At 46.8% G+C, this 20,755-nt stretch overlaps 1 protein-coding gene across 1 annotated transcript in view; it reads left to right on the plus strand.

The window, feature by feature from the left end:
* The window catches only part of col22a1 (collagen, type XXII, alpha 1), a 375,895-nt gene that overhangs the window by 219,353 nt on the left and 135,787 nt on the right, over window positions 1–20,755 (plus strand). The window contains exons 14-17 of the mRNA XM_038808788.1: window positions 9,270–9,314; window positions 11,675–11,728; window positions 16,017–16,061; window positions 18,335–18,370. Coding sequence (XP_038664716.1) covers window positions 9,270–9,314; window positions 11,675–11,728; window positions 16,017–16,061; window positions 18,335–18,370 — 180 coding nt within the window. The remainder of the gene's footprint in view (window positions 1–9,269; window positions 9,315–11,674; window positions 11,729–16,016; window positions 16,062–18,334; window positions 18,371–20,755) is intronic.

Consider the following 20,755-nt stretch of genomic DNA (forward strand, 5'->3'; position numbering starts at 1 on the left):
GGATTGAACCCAGGTCCTCAGCGCCGTAGGCAGCAGTGCTAACCACTGCATCACCTTGCCGCCCCCATCCATCCCCAGAAGTTACTCCCCTTCCCACCCCACACAGCCACATCCTGAGTTCCCCCACTCTAAGCCTTTTCTTCCCAATACACCACTCACAGAAATGGAGGTTAGCTTCTATGTATTCTGATCATGAGGGCTTTATCTGTCCAATTAATTCTTCCCTCAGTCCATAAACACCTTGTCCACCATCAGGTTTGAATGAGTCATAACTTCCTCCAACTCAAAATCGTTAAGCCTCCTGTCCTTCGTCCACATTAGAAACTCGTAGATTCATCTGTATTGATTTAATCTTTCTCTCTCCAATGATATTGTCAGCCAGATCCAAACTGTTTATAACTTTAACATTCTGTTTGACCTTCAGCTGAATTTTAAACCCTGAATCTTATCAATCATCAGATTTTTTGCGCCCCAATACCTACCTCAACCCTGATAACTGATTTTTCGTTTCCCAATTCAATTCTTCAAATAGTCCTCTTGTTGGAATACAATCCTCTCCATGAACTAACTTTTGCACAACCAAGGGCGGTATTCTCCGCTCCCGATAAAAATCGGGATGGCCGTCGTGAAATCGGCCGAGGTTCACGACGGCCTTGGGGCCCGCTCCCTGCACCTAATTCACCCCCATCCGGGGGGGTTAGGAGCGGGCCTCCGTGCTTCTCGGCAGCGACCTCGTCGCGCCAAGAATGACGCGCGTCTGGCGCATTTGTGAAGTCATCCGCGCATGCACGGGTCGCCGGTTCCAACCCGCACATGCGTGGATGACATCAGCGCTCTGACGGCACGAACCCGCGCATGCGCGGTGCCGTCTTTCCCCTCGGCCGCCCGGCAAGACGTGGTGGCTTGATCTTGCCGGGTGGCGGAGGGGAAAGAGTGCGTCCGTTTTGGACGCTGGCCCGACGATCGGTGGACACCAATTGCGGGCCTGTCCCCTCACGAGCACAGGCGTGGTGCTCCCGTGCCAATCGGGCCCCTAGATGCCCCGAACGGGCATCTGGCACCCGTTTCACGAATGCAGCGACCAGGTGTGGTTGCTGCCGTGTTGAAACGGGCGTGATGGGCTGGCCGCTCGGCCCATCGGGCTCGGAGAATCGGCGTTTGCTGTGAAAAACGGCGAGCGCCGATTCTTCCGAGCTGGGGAGGGGGGAGAATCGTGGGGGGTGCCAGGGGGGGCGTAAAAAATGTCGGGGTGCCCTCCCGCGATTCTCCCAGGCAGTGTGGGGAGTGGAGAATTCCGCCCTTACTCTTTTCTATAAATACCTCAATGATCTTGATTTATTCTCCCATTCTTCAGTCCTGCCGACCTAGACTTCCAGTTCAACACTTTGGGCTGGATTCTCCGACTCTGCGGCTATGTCCACAGAATCTGTCTGGTCTCACGACCAGAAAGTCGGCGCCGCCCCTGCACTGATCCTCTGCCCAGTAGGGGGCTAGCAACTGTGCAGCAGGTTCCCCACCCGACTGTACACAGTATGCAGCCACTATGTGAGGTCCCCAAATGTTTTGAGGACATGCGCCCCACTCGTCGTGGACTCGGCCATCAGGGGTGGAGCATCGGGGGAGGGCATTAGGTGACGCCCTGAGGCCGTCCCGACAGCATGCGGCGAACTCCTCAAGTACGTTTTTGAGTGGCCGGAGTATTGCAAAATCGGTGGTGCCCCCGATTCCATCGTAAAAGTGGATTCTCCGGCCGATCGCCGAACACGATTTCGGTGTCAGTGATCGGAGAATCCAACCCTTTGTTCCTTTGGTCTGATTTTCATTCCCACTCCGTTTGCACCACTATTGCTGGGAGAATTCAACTAACTCATCCTGCTCTCTGTAACAGCTTCCTTCAAATTCTTGGCACCTTCACTTTTAAAACGTTTGCAAAATCCTTCTCGCAACTGAAAATTTAAATCACCCTTTGTAATCTTTCCTTTTGAACGGATTTAGTCCCCATCTTGCCATGTTTACCTTTAAAGCACTTTGTAAAGTTTCACTGCATTAAAAGCACAATAAAATCCAAATTGATGTTTTAAACTAATAAAGTCTTCTTCCTCACTCTTTTAGTCAAGGAGGAGCCCGGAAAGGCGAGTCAAAGTAGTTTATTTCCAACTCACGGTTAGGAAATGAGTATACAAAGCTACATTCAAAGTCCCAGCCACGAGCATTCTGAGATGCCGGCTCCTACCTGGGCCAGCCTTTATCTCATGGAATTAATGAGCCCACTGTTGAACCTCCATCCCTCTTACCCATGAGACCCACGGGGGTCAATCGGATTGTCCCCATGGGTCCATGGGGATAGTAACAAATACAAAAGCAAAGTATTGCAGATGATGGAAATCTGAACTTGTAATAGTGTGATATATCAACGAGGAGACTGCTTAAATCACCAAGTGATTTATACAAACAACAATGACGTAAAACTATATACAAGCATAGCAACTACGATACAGGTCTTTCTTTTCTCCTTGACTCCTGTGCTCACACCGAGTGTCCGCTTGCTCCCTGGACCAGCGCGCTTTCTTGAAATTAGCCAAGGTTTATGTGCTTACAATAACATGCCTTGGCCTGGTTATGTGAGCTGTGAATGATTTCCTCTTAAAGGGGCCACGCTACCACATCCCCTCAAGTCCCTTTGAACTTACGTAGATTTGCAACAATCTTCAGCCAGAAGTGCTGAGTGGATGATCTATCTTCGTCTCCTCCAGAGGTCCAAAGCATCACAGATGTCAGACCTCAGCCGATACGACTCACTTCACGTTATATCAGGAAATGGCTGAAGGCCCTGACAATATTCCGGCAACAGTACAGAAGACTTGTTCTCCAGAACTTGCCGCACCCCTAGCCAAGCTGTCTAATGTACAGCTACAACAACAACACTGGTATCGACCCGGCAATGTGGAACATTTCCCAGCTGGGTCCTGTACACAGGAAACAGGGCAAATCAACCAGCCAATTACCACCAATTATTAGTCTGCTCCCAAGCATCAGCAAAGTGATGGAAAGAGCCATCAACAGTGCTATCAAACACCACTTACTCAGCAATAACCTGCTCATGGACTCTCAATTTGAGTTCCACCAGGATCACTCAGCTCCTGACCTCATTACAACTTTGGTTCAAACATGGACAAAAGAGCTGAATACCAGAGATGAGGTGAGAGTGACTGCCCTTGACATCAGGCAGCAATTAACCGAGCATGGCATCAAGGAGCCCGAGCTAAACTGGAGTCAATGGGAATCAGGGGGAAACTCTCTTCTAATTGGAGTCATGCCTGGCACAATAGAAGGTGATTGTGGTGGTTGGAGGTCAAGCATCTCAGCTCCAGGACATTACTGCAAGAGTTCCTCAGGGTAGTGTCTCAGGCCCAACCATCTTCAGCTGCTTCATCAATGAACTCCATTCCATCATAAGGTCAGAAGGGGGGATGTTTGCCTATGACTGCACAATAGTCAGCATCATTCGTGACTGCTCAGATAATGAAGCAGTCCATGTCCCAATGCAACAACAATATCCAGGATTGGGCTGATGTGGCAATTTACATTTACATCACATAATAAGTGCTAGGCAATGACCACTTCCTACAAGAGAGGATCTACCCGTCGCCCCTTGACATTCAATGGAATTACCATCACTGAATCCTCCACAAGTAACATCTTGGGAGTTATCATTGATCAGAAACTGAACTGGATCAGCCATATCAATACTGTGTCTACCAGGGCAGGTCAAAGTCTAGGAATCCGAAGGCAAGTAACTCACCTCCTGACACCTTCAAAGTCTGTCCACCATCTACAAGGCACAAGTCAGGAGTGTAATGGAATACTTTCCACTTGCCTGGTTGATTGCAGCTCCAACAACGCTCAAGAAGCTTGCACCATCCAGGACAAAGCAGCCAGCTTGATTGCTCCCCCTTCGCCAAACATTCAAACCCTCCACCTTCGACGAACAGTGGCAGCCATGTGCACCATCTACAAGATGCACTGCAGTAACTCGCCAAGGTTCCTTAGCTAGCACCTTCCAAACCCACAACCACTGCCATCCAGAAGGACAAGAGCAGCATATACCTGGGAACCCCACCACCTGGAGGTTCCCCTCCAAGTCACTCACCACCGTGATTTGGAAATATCCTTCACTATTGCTGGGGCAACATCCTAGAAACTTCTCTCTAACAGCATAGTGGATGTACCTACACCTCAAGGACTCCAGCAGTTCAAGAAGGCATCTCACCACCACCACCTTCTGAAGGATAACTAAGGATGGACAATACATGCTGGCCTAACCAGCAACGCCCACATCCCGTAAATGAATTTTAAAAAAACATAACGGGTTAAACAGGTAACTATTGACAATGAGATAAGAACCACAAAAATGGGGTGATAGGCTTCAGTCTTTTATAAAGTTAGTCTATCAGGCAATTTCTGAGGCATGCTGAAACGCCTCAGTTCTCTGGCAGGTTTTACACCATAAAGGTAGTGGTGTCTTTAGCAACAGATGATTGTTTAAAGGCCTTAGGTGAGTTGGAGTCTCTCCTCTCTCCATTTTCTTCTGAAGTAGCAAGGGCCTCTTCTGAACAATCAGTTTCCTCACTTCTGGCTCTGGTGAAGAAACATTAGTAACCACTGGATCCATTTGTTTTGCTGTTGGGGCTGCCGCCTCTCTCCTTTTTGTATCCACCTGTTTTCATATCGGTCTGCCTTGTAGTTCCACCCAATAAGATACAGACCCAGAATATGATCAGATTCTCCCCGGTAACCATGTTCGACCAGCCCCAAGCTTCTAACAAAAACTCGATGATCTGCTTTGAAAGATCTGTCGCATTTGGTCGATTCATGGTATTTCTTTTGCATAGCTTGCCTCATGTCCACCCTCCCTGCCAAATTGGGCAACACCAGGTCCAGCCGAGTTCAGAGGTAATGGACCATCAACAATTCAGCTGGTGACATCCTGGTGGTAATGTGTTGTAAGAAAGGAGGAAATTGACTTGCTTGTGACGCAATGGCCTATCTGGCTGCTTTTTCATCACGGATTTGAAGGTTTGCACTGCTCTCAACTATTCGAGGCCAGATGATAGGGGCTATCCAGATGTACTGGATACCATTGGTCTGTACAAAACGCTGGAATTCTTCCCCCATAAAGGTTGTGCCATTATCCAAAACTATAACTCCTGGGAGGCCGTGTATTGCAAACATTTGTCTTAATATGTTGATGATGACTGCCAAAATCGTCTACAATTCTTGGACGTCTAACCACTTAGATTAGCGTCCACCAGTATTAAGAACATTTTCCCGAGGAAGGGACCATCAAAATCTACATGCAATCTTGTCCAATGGCGCGCTGGCCATTCCCAGTGATGTAGCTGAGCCGCAGGTCCCTTGCGTCTGTTGATCATTGCATATTTTCTGGAGTCTTCGTCGAGCTCAAATTGTAGGCAAATATGGCTCAATCGAACTTTCTATTTGTGAGGACAGTCACCAGCTATGTGTAAAGATCATCTATCCAAGAGATAGGATACCTGTGGAGTTGGGATTATTGATTCATGGCGAGCTTGTAATCGTCACAAATCCTGACAGTGCGATCAGGCTTTACCACGGGAACAATAGAGGCAGCCCATTCAGAGAACTGTACTGGCCTAAACGATACCTAATTCCTCCAAACATCTCAATTCAGTCTCCCCGTTTTGATGTAGAGCATATGGAATGGGCCAGGCTTTAAAGAGTTTTGATGTGCACTCATGGTTCATACGAATTTTGGTCTTGACCCCTTGTATATGACACAGATCATTTTGAGAAACATCATTGTGCTTACACAGAATCTCTTTAAAAGTACCATTCGTTATTTTTCTTTAAATTTTCAACCATTTAGCTTAATCTGCCATAGCCAGTCCAACCTCACAAGGCTTGGCTCCTGATCTTCCACAAAAATCATGGGTAATTGAGCAGATTGATGTTGGTGCGACACCAGTGCAGTTGTGATACCCAATATTTTTAGTGTTTCCCCGTGTAAGTTACTGACTTAGCAGTCATATTGCTCAGCCTCAGGGGTTGGAGTCTCCTTGTGGATACTTGTAGGCCCGTTCTCCAACCACCATGGCAGAAGGGTTTGTATCAACTCAATGGCCGCCCGTTCATCATGAGGACTATTTCAATGGGAACCTTCTTGTTCAACTTGAGCATTTTTAACATAGTCTTCCACAGAATCTTCCTCTGCTTCATGCACTGGAGTCACAGTGTGTTTTTTTTTAAACTGGGTGCACCCTATCTGGCGTGGTACCATGCTTGAATGTGACCCTTCCTGTTACAATTGAAGCAAACAAAATCTCTGCAATAACACTTATCCTGAGGATCATCCCGCTCACATCTGTAACACTCATCAAAATTCCTGGGCTGGCGGCCTGCTTTTTTCTTTTGCTTCAGTCTATATTCCTGCTTCTGGGATCTCAGTTCCGTCTCCTCTGTGCCTGTCACTGGGGGTCCCGACCAAGCAACCGGTCCCCTTCCACAGTAGATTCATCACTTCCTGCATGCGCTGTAACTCAGAAGCACCCTTTTCAGCACATTCGGTGGATTGAGCTATCTCTATTATTTATCCAGGGATATTTTTGTTTCTCCTAATAGTTTCCTTTGGATATTCTGATTGGTAACGTTGCAAACTAAATGATCGCATAACATATTACTTCATGAAGAACTGCATTCACAGTGCTCAGCCATTTGGCGAAGCCTTGCTACAAATGTAGAAATTGCCTCCACTGGGTCCCTGATGCCTGAATTGAATTTGTACCGTTGCAATATAAAAGAAGGTCTGCAGCTGTAAAGCTCTTTCCAATAACAGATCAAAGTGCTTGGTATCCGGAGCCTCTGGAAACCTTGGGCGAAATTCTCCGCCCCCCATGACGGGTGGGAGAATAGCGGGAGGGCCTTCCCGACATTTTTGCCGCCCTCCCGCTATTCTCCCACCCCCCGCCGAAGTCCCGACCCGAATCGCTGCCGCCGTTTTTTTACGGCCGGCAGCGATTCTCAGCTGTTAGATGGGCCGAAGTCCCAGCCCTTTCCGCCGTTTTCACGAACGGCAAACACACCTGGTCTTGCCGTTCGTAAAAACGGCATCACAAACTCGCTTTTTATAACCATGGCACCGATTGGCACGGCAGTACCACGGCCGTGCCAAGGGTGCCATGGGCCCGCGATCGGTGGGCACCGATCGCGGGCAGCGGGCCCGATGCCCGCGCACTACTTGTCCTTCCGCCGCCCCGCAGTATCCGCGGGGCGGCTGAGGGGCAACCCGGCCCGCGCATGCGCGGGTTTCGCGCAAAAACACGATGACGTCACCCGCGCATGCGCGGGTTGGAGTCTTCCAAACTGCGCATGCGCGGCTGACGTCATATGACGCGTCAGCCGGCGCTAACTCCGGTAAGCGGGCTTAACGATTTTCGTTAAGCCCGTCTTGCCGGAGCCTACGGCGTCGGGCTGCTAGCCCCGACCGGGGACCAGAATCGGTCCCCCGTCGGGAAGGGGCGCGCTGCCGTAAAACCCGCCCGGGTTTTACGGCAGCTTTACGATTTCTCCCGTTTTGGGAGAATCTCGCCCCTTAGACCTTTGATGAGGCCATAAGTCTGTGGGTCTGCATACCGTAAGCAAGATAACTTTTACGTTATCTTCGCCAGTAATATCAATAGCAATGAATAAGCTCCAAAGCCTCTGAATATATTGGCCCCAGTTTTCAGACCCTGATCAATAGAATCGTGTTTTTCAATTCGAGGCATTATTTTTCACTCACAGTTACCGTAGAGACCACGGCCAGAATTCTCCGGCCGTTCGCTGCTGGAAAGATTCTGGGTTCCCAGTGGCATAGGGTGGCTTCAGTGGGATTCCCATTGCCTCCTCCCACCAGCAAGAAACAGGCCTGAGAATCTGACCCACTTCTTTTTCCTTCTCTGGAGATCTCCGATAGCAACCCCATCCCCCTCGAATTCTGACACTCGTGGCTGTCGTCCAATTTACTCTTGTCACCAATGTACCAGCACGAAATATCAACGAGGAGGCTGCTTAAATCACAAACGTATTTACTCAATCAACAATGAGGTAATGCTATCTACAGGCACAGCAACTACATCAAAGGTCTCTAATCCTTGACTCCTGGACTCACACAAGGGTCCGTTTCCTTCCCAACAGCACTCTTTCTTGCCATTGGCCGAGGTTCACATGCGTCCAAGCAATAGGCCCTGGGTGGATCATGTCGCCTGCGAACAATTGCCTCTTAAAGGGGCCATGCTACCACAGAATTGTAAAACAGAACATGCTGGAAACACTCAACAGGTCAGGCAGGATCTGTGGAGAGAAATGGAGCTAACATTTTAGGTCGATGATCCTTCATCAGAACTTTAATTCCCATTATCTTCTGATTCACGATGTTACTCAGGTTACCAAAAGTTTTGATTTTTTTTGTCATCCCTAATGCAAACTGGACAGCATGGTAGCACAGTGGTTAGCAATGTTGCTTCACAGCTCCAGGGTCCCAGGTTCGATTCCCAGCATAGGCCATTGTCTGTGCGAAGTCTGCACGTTCTGCCCGGGTCTGCATGGGTTTCCTCCGGGTGCTCCGGTTTCCTCCTACAGTCCAAAGATGTGCAGGTTAGGTGGTTTGGCCATGATAAATTGCCCTTAGTGTCCAAAAAGGTTAGGTGGGGTTACAGGGATGGGGTAGAGGTGTGGGCTTAAATAGGGTGCTCTCTCCAAGGGCTGGTGCAGACTCGATGGGTGAATGGCCTCCTTCTGCACTGTAACTTCTGTGTAATTTCTATGATTATCCAAATCAATCCTTCCGCAGCCCTGTCACCCTTAGGTTGCTGATGGGCTGCAGTGGCTCCTTTATATGTCCAATTGTAAAATATATTAATAAACTTTGAACCCTTAAACTTACTCCCTCAGGTTATGGATTTAAACAAATTTGGTGGTTTACTAATCGAACTGCTAAATGATATATAACAACAGCTTCTCTTCTTAAAGCGCCATCCGTGATAATATATTGCAGACCACATAGAAAATGCATATTGATCAAAATCTGCTATAGGAAGTATTTCTATCCCTTCTAACAGTAGGTTGGAATAAATTAATCATAAATTAATTGACACCATGTCAAAATGACATAGCAAGCCTCGTGTTCATTATTAGAAGTGGTCACATATATCTGCTTTTACTAGATCTAGGTCTTGTTGCATTTTTGTTTCCAGGGTGTCAAAGGTGAACTTGGCCAGAAAGGATTTGGTGGAGAGAAGGTAAGAAAAGTACTTAGCACATGCAGCATGTTTGATTTGCTTTTAGGTAGCACCTAAACCTCATAAACTCACAGCACAAAAGAGGGTTATTTGGTCTATCATGTCTGTGCCTGCTTTGGCAATCCAAAACTAATCTCAGCACGGTAGCATTGTGGATATAGCACAAATGCTTCACAGCTCCAGGGTCCCAGGTTCGATTCCGGCTTGGGTCACTGTCTGTGCGGAGTCTGCACATCCTCCCCGTGTGTGCGTGGGTTTCCTCCGGGTGCTCCGGTTTCCTCCCACAGTCCAAAGATGTGCAGGTTAGGTGGATTGGCCATGATAAATTGCCCTTGGTGTCCAAGATTGCCCTTGGTGTTGGGTGGGGTTGCTGGGTTGTGGGAATAGGGTGGAGGTGTTGATCTTGGGTAGGGTGCTCTTTCCAAGAGCCGGTGCAGACTCGATGGGCCGAATGGCCTCCTTCTGCACTGTAAATTCTATATATTTCTATATTTCACTGCACAACATTGACTATTTCTGCATCTTTTTCTGCGAGAAATTCATTGAAAGAAGTTAGGGAAGAGATAGCAGAGGTGTTGTTTTACACTCGCACACGTAAAGATTTAAAAAACTCATTAGAAAACTAATTGAAACGTATCGGATTCTTAAGGGGTTTGACAGGGATTTTTTCCCCTCATGGGAGAGTCTAAGGCAGAGTTTCACAATAAAGTGGTGCCAATCTAAGACTGAAGTGAGGGGGTAATTTCTTCTCAGAGTGTTGAGAGTCTTTGGAGCTCTTTGCCACAGAGAGCTGTGGAGTCAGAGTCCTTGTGTATATTTAAGGCTGAGATAGATGGGCTCTTGATTAGTAAGGGAATCAAGGTTTACGGGCAAAGGGCAGGAAAGAGGACGTGAGGAATGTCGGATGAGCCATGGTGGAGTACGCTCAAGGGGCTGAATGGTCTACTCCTGTACCTAGTTCTTAAGGTCTTCTCAGTTTTAACTTGTTGGTTGAGGGATAAGAATTGGCCACGGCACCAGGAAAACCCCTTTACTGGTCTTTAGATAATGACAAGTGATCTTTATCATCAATCTTAGAGGACGCCTCATCATCCAAAAGGCGACAACATAGCTCGCCTTCAATGCTGCACTAAATTACTCATCTAGATCATGTGCTTAAGTCTCTGGAGCGCAGCTTTTCTGGTTAATTCACTGGTGAGCATGTGACTACTGAACCAAGACATGCACCTATCCATCAAGCCATTCTGAACTATGTATTTATATGGGAAAGTCAAACCATTCACAGAACATCTCCTCCGGGGAATACAAGTAAAAGCCCACAATGGGAGGCAGGGAAACCATTGCAATCTAATGCAGATCATCCTCTATGAGAATGGTTACATTAGCCATGGAGATAGACTAGGGTTATTTTACTTGGAGCAGAATTGAGGGGGCACATGATCGAAAGGTATAAAATTATGAGCGGCATAGATGAGATTAGACAGGAAGAAACCTTTCCCTTGGTGGAAGGATCATTGACTGGGGGAATTGGTTTATGGTAAGGGGCAGGAGGTTAGAGGGGATGTGAGGAAAAGTATTTTCACCCAGAGGGTGTGGGAGTCTGGAACTCACTGCCTGAAAAGGGTGGTGGAGGCAGAGATTCTCATAACATTTCAGAAGTATTTAGATGTGCACTTGTGATGCCAAGGCATTCAACGTTATGGGCCAAGTGTAGAAAAAAACGGGATTAGAATAGTGGTTATTTTTAACTTGCACAAACATGATGGGCCGAAGGGTTTTTTCTGTGCTGCAGACCTCTGTGCCTCTATAACTCCATGACTCTAGTGAAGAAAAGAACAAGAAGGGATCTTATCAAGCAATTTGAGATTTTTAAGGGTATTGACCAGTTGAATGACAAGGATATTAACAACCTCAAGAACAACAACAAGGAAGGATGGGATGAAGCTCAAAGGAGGAAACATGATCTGATATAACTGGCTCAAAATGAGGGTGCTGAATGTTTGCAATAGACTGACCAAGGAGACGATCAATATGGATAAGAGCAAGTTTGACAGGAATTCAACAAAGAAAGAAATTGAGGCAAAAATAGATTGAGATGGGCATTTTTGCTTTGAATGCTGGGGCTGTCCAGCTTTTGCTTTTGTAGCTTTGTCTGCGTTTTTAGTGGCTATCTGATGAATATCCAGAGATCAAGATACAGTTCAATGCACGAATAGGTCTGGAGATAAAAATCAGCAATTGTATTTGGTAGCGACTAGAATCGACATTTGCATTGGAAAATCACAACGGAAAGTTTCTCAGGGTTATGGGTGACTGAATATGCATTAAAATTAATGCCATCTTCCTTTTCCTTTTCTGAGGGGGTTCGTGGATTTGATGGATTTCCTGGAAAAATAGGTCTTCCTGGAGAAGTGGTAAGTGAAAACTTTCATATCAAACGATTCAACTTCGACTGGTCTATTCATACATACAGAAAAATGTGCTGAGTGAAGTACTAAGTTCTGCATTGCATAGCAATGGTATAATGATATTGTCACTGGACTAGTAATGCAGAGACCCAGGGTAATGCTCTGGCGACCCAGGCTCAAACCCCACCAAGGCAGATGGCGAAAGTTGAATTCACTAAAAATCTGGAAATGGAAGCCGAACGGTGACCATTGAAAGCCTAATGAGGACCATTGTCAATTGTCGTAAAACCTTCAGGGAATGAAATTTGCCATCCTTACCTGATTTGGCCTACATGTGACGTTAGATCCATAGCAATGTGGACTTTCAAATGCCCTCTGAAACGTACCAACAAACAACCCAGTTCAAGGGCAATTAGGAAAGGGCAATAAATGCTGGCCCCACCAGCGATGCCCACATCCCATGAATTATCAAAAGAAACTGTGATCAGAGAACTAAAGAAAAAAATATATATTGCCTAGTTCCAATTTAACCCTTAAGATCCCTGTAACTTCCATTAGAAATCAAGCCATACAAGTGCATCCCATAGAATTCCACAATCATCATGAGAAGCCTATGATCAGAGCAAAACAGCAAGAGTTTTCCCATACACCCTGATCAATTCTAATAAAATTTAGGTTCAGAATCCAGGAAAATGGTTGAATAATCATCATCTCCATGGGGCACGATTTGACTGAAAAAAAGTCCTTCCAAAGTGGGATCAGCAGGGGCGTTTCTCTGTTTCATTTCCGAGCCCTGGTGGGGAACGTCTCCTGAGCCTGAATGTTAGCTGCATTCTCTGCAGTGAGGAGCTCCTCAGTCCAGGAAGAGATCGGGGCGCCATTTTAAAATAACGCCCCAATTTCTCAATCCCCAACATGACCCCGGGACCCCTTAAATGCACCAACTCACCTGCTGGGGATTCTTTGAGCACCCACCCCCGTGGCCCACCACATACCAGCAGGGCACCCCCATCTTGGCATCACCAGACTGGCACCTTGACAGTTCCCCAGCCAGCCTGGCAGTACCAGCTGGGCGCCCTGTAAGTGCCATGTTGGCACTTGGGTGACACTGCAAGAGTATCCAGGTGGTACTGCCAGGGTGCCAGGCTGGCAGTGCCAAAATTCCCAGGTAGCACCAGCAGTGGCAGAGTGCCAACCTGGCCAGAGGCTAATCACCCAGGGAGCTCCGATCATCTGGGAGACCTGCCCAAGTGCCGTTTTGCCTGGTCCCCATTTGTGGGGATCAGTACCAATCGGCGCCCTGCTGGGGTCTCCTCAGCACGGCTGATATATGCCGGATGCCAGTTAGATCTGGCGGCAGCATAGCTAAGTGACCTTTTAAGCTCTTTTAACTATGCGAGTCTGGGTCTCGCCCACAGTGGTCTTGGGAGGCTTAACGACCATCAGGAATCCCGCGAAGGGGTTCTCCCGGGAACTACCGGCCCGGTCCCATCCTGCAACTGGTAAATCGCACCCCATGGTCTTCCAACTCACATCAGTTAACCTTTAGCTCCTCCTCCTACATAAAGGCTAATAGTATTTCTTTCCATAGAGTACATTCTGCAATACTGGCCAGATCCTCAGTGAATGGGATTGTGTCTCACTGATAGGTCCCTTAACATTAAAAGATTGATTATATGGCCTGTAATCCAATGAAGCAAGAACTAAATGAGGACATGACATCACCGAACATACCTTTATATTTCCTGACTGACATACCACTTTACAAAGAAAGAATGACCAGATCCTATGCTGGATGCCTGTAAAATATAATCAGACAGGATATTTGGGTAATGGATATTCCACACCTGCTGATGTTTTTCAAGCATCGCATCTGCTAAAGTTACTCCATCCAATGCTTCAGCTTCATGAGGGCCTGTAGTCTATACTTGCTTTAGCAGCTGTGTTACCTTTGATCTCTGCATTACTCCTTTTGGCAATAGGCTGCATTGGAAAGTCTGTGACCTTTGTCATTTTATCCTGCCAAACACTGACTGCCCAAGACTCAGATCCTGACATGAATCGAAAGCAGAAGGAAGTACATAGTTTGCAACAAGTCCTCCAGGGTGTTACTAGCTGTTGCTAGTAGTAAGAGGAAATGGGAATCAGAGGAATTATCTTCCACACAGGAGATTATTTACCTTTTAATTATAAACCCTATGTAGCCAAGTACATGCTGAGAGAGAGGAGGAAATGTTACAATTTCATGGGCAGACCTATGTGATTTGCAATCTGCAATTTAAATTTTTATATTTTCCTGATCCTGGAAAGGCCGACCTTCATTGATTCTCCCTTGCTATCAGTACAATTGCTAACAAGGCCTTTTCATTTAAAGGTCTGTCATGAGTGTATGAAACTGGAGTCAAATACAAGCAGGTCATTTAAGGGCAACAAGTTTCTTCCTCTGAAGGACATTAGAGAAATAATTGGAGGTTTTAATTACAGTTTAACTGATGTCAGCTTTTTTCTGTTGAAATGAAATGAAAATCGCTTATTGTCACGAGTAGGCTTCAATGAAGTTACTGTGAAAAGCCCCTAATCACCACATTCCGGCGCCTGTCCAGGGAGGCTGGTACGGGAATCAAACCGTGCTGCTGGCCTACTTGGTCTGCTTTATGTTGGTTTTGTTCCAAGTCTTTTGTGTGGCTTCTGAAGCTGTGGTTAAAATTGTTAATTAATGAATTGCGACACAGTGCAGCAAATGAGACCTCATGAAAATAGCAATAAGCAAAAGCATCAGGCGATTTAATAATTCAGAGGAAATTAATACTGTCTCAGCCTACAATTTGTTCTTGAGAATTAAATACTCTTTAAAAGGAAGTTGTAATTACTTGAAGGAGAAAAAATTGTAGCAAAATGGAAAAAGGACAAGGAAGGTAGTGGAACTAACCAGATTGCTCTTCGAAAGAGCCAGCACACAATCGATGGGCTGAATGGATCCCTTTCAGTGCTGTACGAGTTACCACACACCAAACAAAAAATTTAGATTTTGGGTCCAGTAGGTCGAATGGTGGTTGTGTTTTAAGATGGGTTGAATATAAAATAGGACATTTCACCAATGTGGTAAATGCAACTTTATGATAACAGTAAGTAACTGTCACTTTGTTCTGGGTTTACTCGTTGAAACAAAAAGAAAAAAACTAGATTTCCAAAGGACTTAGCAGGTAAATGCATTGCTCGGTTGGTCTGACAGGTGAATTGGTCCCAGGTTCAATCTTTGCTTTAGTCCAACTTCATTTAGACAGACGAGTCACAATTAACCTCAATGGCCCTGGGAGGAGAAAAAGTGTTTCCACTCCTGGTCACAACCTCAATGTTCTCTCCCTCTTCCACTTTGAAAAGTTTGTTTATGTGGATGTCAGCAAGTGTGACAGTGCGCTTGGCTGTGAAGTCCCTATAATGAAATAGCCCAATGAAATTCAATCTATCCCGAAAAAGGGCCATTTGGGTGAAGCATGCCACTGCATCTGTAACTGCAACCAACACTGGGCAGAGCTGCAGGAAAGTAGAACAAAGAAATTGAGGACAGCAAAAGAAAAAATGTTGCTGTGTGAAATGCCTTCGGCAACAACACACCAATTCATTAAAAGAGGCAGTTTTGGGGCAGATTAGTTGTGATTCTTGCAGTAATATCTCCCATGCTTCACACTCCATATTCATTCAAAACTCTGCTGTCCTTTTCCTAACTCGCACCAAGTCTTGTTCACACATTAATCCTGCTCTGGCTCCCAGTCCACTGATACACTGATTTTAAATCCTTTGTTCTCATGTTCCAATCTTTCTCTGGCCTTGCATCTTCACATCTCCATAAACTCTCCCAAACCCTTCAGGAATTCCCCCAACCCTTGACATTTTTGTATCCCCCACTTCCTTTTCCCTTGCATTGGTGGTTATGCCTTTAACAATCTGGAACCGAAAGCTCTGTCCAGAAAGAAAAAAAAGAGTAGAAATTAGGAAAATAAGAATACTGGGCTGAACTGGTCTTGTGTGCCTTAAAACCAGTAAAAACTTAGAAATAAAGATACTGGTCCGAATTTTGTTTTAACTTCGGGGTGGGGAATCTCTTTTAAGGCATTGCTTAATGCCTGCCTCATTGACCAGGCTGCGGATTGTCCGTCCTGATATCCCCTTTGACTTGGCATCAAATAATTTCCTGTCACGCTCCTGTAAATTGTTCCGGAATGTTTCAGAATGCAGTGAAAAGTTCCACACAGACAGAAGTTGTTGTTATAACCTCTTCTATTCTCAATCGCAGGGTGCAACTGGTAGTCCAGGTGTTGCTGGAATAAAGGGAGAAAAAGTAAGTATTAAAAGAAAACATTGAAAAATAAAGTTATGACAATAGACCAAGTCGTATGTAGTGGTGCGGGACCTTCTTGAGAAGGATCTCATGATCCTTTTTGGTATGAAGCTGAGAAAAAAGGCAGAAAATAATTTCAGTTTCTGACCCAGATTTTTCAATCGTTTTTTTGTTCTTCCCTGCGGTGTGGGTCTAGTTGGCTGGGCCAGCATTTATTGCCCATCCCTAATTGCCCTTGAGCTGTCTTTTTTTACAATTATGGAGCAATTTAGGTTGGCCAATCTATTCGCCCTGCAGATCTTTGCATTGTGGGGGTGACACCTACGCGGACACGGGGAGAATGTGCTGTTGCTCTGTTTCAGTCCCAACAGCGTCACCAGTACTGTGGGTATTTCTATTTATCTTAGTGAACCACAAGCCTTCCCTTATATGAATCAAATGACCACACAACCAGTTAGTTAGTTCAAAAGATGGTTTATTTACATACACAAGATACAAACATACAAACACAATATCCTCTATGAGTTAAACTACACCTATCAGCTACAATAACCCATACTTAACTTCAGGGCGACCGGCACTGTGGAAATGGATAAGGCCTTTATCTGGATTTCACTTGGCTGGTTCGAAGAAAGTTGCTCTGTCTCTGCTGGTCAGGTCCGTCAGGTAGCGATCATTGGTCTTGAACTTAGCTGGCTGTTCCTGCTGCAATTGGGCTGGCACAGGCCGGATCCAAAAGAGACAGAACACATCCCTGGTTTAATCCAAGATCTGCAATAAATTAATTAATTTGGGACAAGGAAAGAGTCGGAAATCTATAATTAACTGGAACAGTGGACGGAATTCTGTAATCCCGCGGCAGAGTGTCCACGCCGTCGTAAACGCTGTCACATTTTATGACCGGGTGAACCGATCCAGGCCGAGGACTAATTCTGGCCCCTACAGGGGGCCAGCACGGCACTGAAGCAGTTCACGCCACTCCAGCTGCCGATCCTGGCATGAACTGGGCGCTACGGGATCGACGCATGCGCAGTGACACCCGCCAATGCGCCGGCCCCGACGCAACATGGCGCAGGGCTACAGGGGCCGCCATGTAGGAAAGGAAGCCCCCAGCCAGAGAGGCCGGCCAGCCGATCGGTGGACGCCGAATGCGGGCCAGGTCACATCGGAGGCCCCCCCTAGGGTCGGACCCCCCTCCCACCCCCCCCCCCCCCCCCGACAGGCTGCCCCCGGACCCTTGAATGGCAAGGTCCCGCTGGCTGAGAGCAGGTGTGGACGGCGCCAGCGGGACTCGGCGTTTTTACAACGGCCGCGTAGAGCGGCCCCCAACCGGCGTTGCGCCAATTGGCGCCGATTCTCCACTCTGCGGAGAATCGCATGTCGGCGTCAGGGTGGCGTGCCATAATTAGCGCCAGTCATGGGGATTCTCCGGACCAGTGCCGGGCTGAGAGAAACCTGCCCCCTGAGTCTACAAATTGTAAGAATCGGCAATAATCAGGGGTGGGATTCTCCGTCTAAGTCCCCACGCCACCGCCGAGGCCCCTTTCGGAGTCAGATTGCCCCACCCCCCACCAGGACCGCTATTCCTGCCACGGGTCCGAAACTCCCGCCGGGTGGTACCAGATGTAAACTACGCAGGCGGGCACTTGGCCGGTCGACCGCGGAGAATCGCTGCAGGGGCCTCTTCCAACGGCACCCGACCAGTACCTCATCAACCACACGTGCACGACTGACAGGTCCGCGGAGTATCGCGGAAGTGCTGTCGCGCTGGATTTCCAGCATGAGCGGCTATTCTCCACCCCCGCGCCGGGCGCGATTCTGGCGTGGAGGGTCGGAGAATCCCGCCCCAGAAATCTGTCCCTGACAGCCATCTGGAGCTACAAGTGCAACAAAATATTTGTGTGGCTGCCAGATGAAGCCAAAACTTGGTCTCAGTCCTGATGTCCCCACATAGTTGAACAACCTGCCAAAATCTATCTGCTAGCCTCACACAAATAAAATGGTCACTGGGGAAATTAATGAGGGAAGCATGTCTCCCTTATTAGTATGTCTGCCTTATTAGTAAGTCTCTTTGGAGAGAAGTGAATAGAATTAGGAGGAAAACGAATGGTATCATTTGTTTCAAAACTGGAGGATTTTCTAACTGGGTGGGTCTGTAATTTTTTTCACAATGTTGCTCAATGCCCATGCTTGTCATTTTATGAGGAATAATTTCAGGCACACACATATCGATTTTCAAAGCCATAATTTGTTGCCTTCTTGGTGTTTCACAGGGAGAAGCTGGACCTCCAGGTTATCTGGGGAGTGAGGTAAGTGTTTAACTGGGGAAACATGTTGCAATGCGAAATAGAGTGACCTGTTAAAGAAATTAAAGAGTGGGCTGATATTTCAGCAACAGAAACATCCAATTTCCAGGCATTCCTGACTTCCCACTCTTCCCCATCATGTTACTTAATTGAGGTCAGAGACTATTTGGATTTCCTGGTCTGGTCATACTCAAAATTTGATAGAAAGAGGAGAGATTTACAGCCGGGATTGAGATTGGGTATTAAATTCCTTGGGATTAATTAATGTTGTGCACTTAGCACAAAGTTTCACCTCCCAGGAGGAACTGATCAGGAATTCAAGTGTCAGTTAAGTATTTTTGGATCCACGTCAATTTATAAAATTTCCCCACTTTTTCAGCGGCTACTCATTCAATAAAAACTTGGGGCAAGATCTGAGAAAATTGCACCAGAGTCCCGCAATGAGCATGTTTAACCGGGTGTTTCCCAGCACCCCCAGCACCATTTTTAAATGCCGTCTTAATCTCCCAAATCCCCGATGTGACCCCTGAACCCTCCAAAGCCCCATGTCACCTATAAGGGGATCCTCGGGCTCCACACCTCACCTCACATTGGCAGGACCCACCCAGGCCCAATCCCCGGTGCGAGCACAATGCCATACTGGCACTCTGGCAGTGCCCCTGCCAGCTGGCATTGCCACCTGGGCACCTTGGCATTGCCAGGCTGGCTGCCAAGTGAAACTGTCAGGATGCCAAGCTGGCACTGCCAAACTGCTCAGGTGTCACCAGCAGTGCGAGGCTGCCACCCTGCCCAGATGAAACCACCTGGGGACCTCCGATTCCCTGGGTGAACCCTACCCCCAAGTGCCATTCCAACTGGTCCCCGTTTGTGGAGACCAGCACTGAACGGCGCTCGCCGAACTCCGAGGCGAAGTGGTTAGATCCCAGGACCTGGTAGATCAGGCGATTGCATATTCGAGTGAGATTAGCTGGCTCGCCCAAACATGCAGATTTGCCAGATACTGATCTTGGCCAAAATGGATAGGATTTAGATCACAATGTCTCGCGAGATCACGTTTGAACGCGCGAGGCATGGTGAGCCGGGTAGATAGATCCCAGAAGAGGGATCTCTCGGCATCTGCTATCCATGGCACCGTTTGGGCGCAACGTGTTCAATAGATCGCGCCCTTAATAACTGACACCATGTCTGTGGAAGTAATGATAAAAAAGTTCCATTATTTTAAAATGGAAGTGAAAAGTTCATTATAGGTTTACTTTGAAATTCTCCAAAACATTTGAATCACCAGCGTTAAAGAAAAATTATTTATATTTTGTCACTTGGCAGTACAAAACTTGAATACTGCTGAAAATGGGACATGCTGTTGAAGCTTTTTTTCCCGCACTCATCAGGAAAGATGCAAGAATGCCAAATTTTAAAAGGAGAAATGTTTGACACTGTGACTCTGATTGGCAAGGCTTTGCAACAGAAAATGTATCAAGGAATTATTGTCCTCTATGCTTTTGTTTCATTCAATTAAAGTGCAAAAATTGGACATGTTCCTTATACTTGAAGAAGACAGGACCCTGTGTATGAATATATGCAGCTTCTTAAAGTGTAAGTGCCCAGTAGATAAACATAGAACAAGAACGTAGAACATACAGTGCAGAAGGAGGCCATTCAGCCATTGAGTCTACACCGACCCACTTAAGCCCTCACTTCCACCCTCTCCCCATAACCCAGTAACCCCTCCTATCCTTTTTGGTCACTAAGGGCTATTTGTCATGGCTAATCTACCTAACCTGCACATCTTTGGACTATGGGAGGAAACAGGAGCACCCGAAGGAAACCCACGCAGACACGGGGAGAACGTGCAGACTCCACACAGACAGTGACCCAGTGGGGAATCGGGACCCGGCGCTATGAGACCACACTGCTAGCCACTTCTGCCACCATGCTGCCCGATTTCAAATGGTTAACGTTATGAGTGCAACCCTTGAAACACTTTGGATTGTTCAGTAAGTATTCATATATAAAGACCTGTCCTCTGTAGGCAAAAGAAAAATGGCCAGGAATTGGACATTTAAAAAATTAAGCAAAATCCTGGGGGACAATAGTTCCCTGGTGTCTTCTCCATAGCAAATCCTGGACCCACTCAGAATCTACTTGCCAACCAATCAGTGTTTTTTTCTCATGCAGTATAAATTATTGCCCCCTTTGAAATTTGGCATTCTTGCATCTGTCCTGATCAGCCCAAGATGGAAAGCTTCAGCAACATCTCTTTACTCTCGGCAATTTCAGCATTTGCTATCTTTGCATCTATACAATTTTCAGTGGATGTATGTGTGCCTTACACTCTAGTGTTTCTGCTTGTTTGATGTTAATGACCAATTACTGAATCATTTCTTTCAG

This window comes from Scyliorhinus canicula, chromosome 10, assembly GCF_902713615.1.
Source record: "Scyliorhinus canicula chromosome 10, sScyCan1.1, whole genome shotgun sequence".
NCBI lineage: Eukaryota > Metazoa > Chordata > Chondrichthyes > Carcharhiniformes > Scyliorhinidae > Scyliorhinus > Scyliorhinus canicula.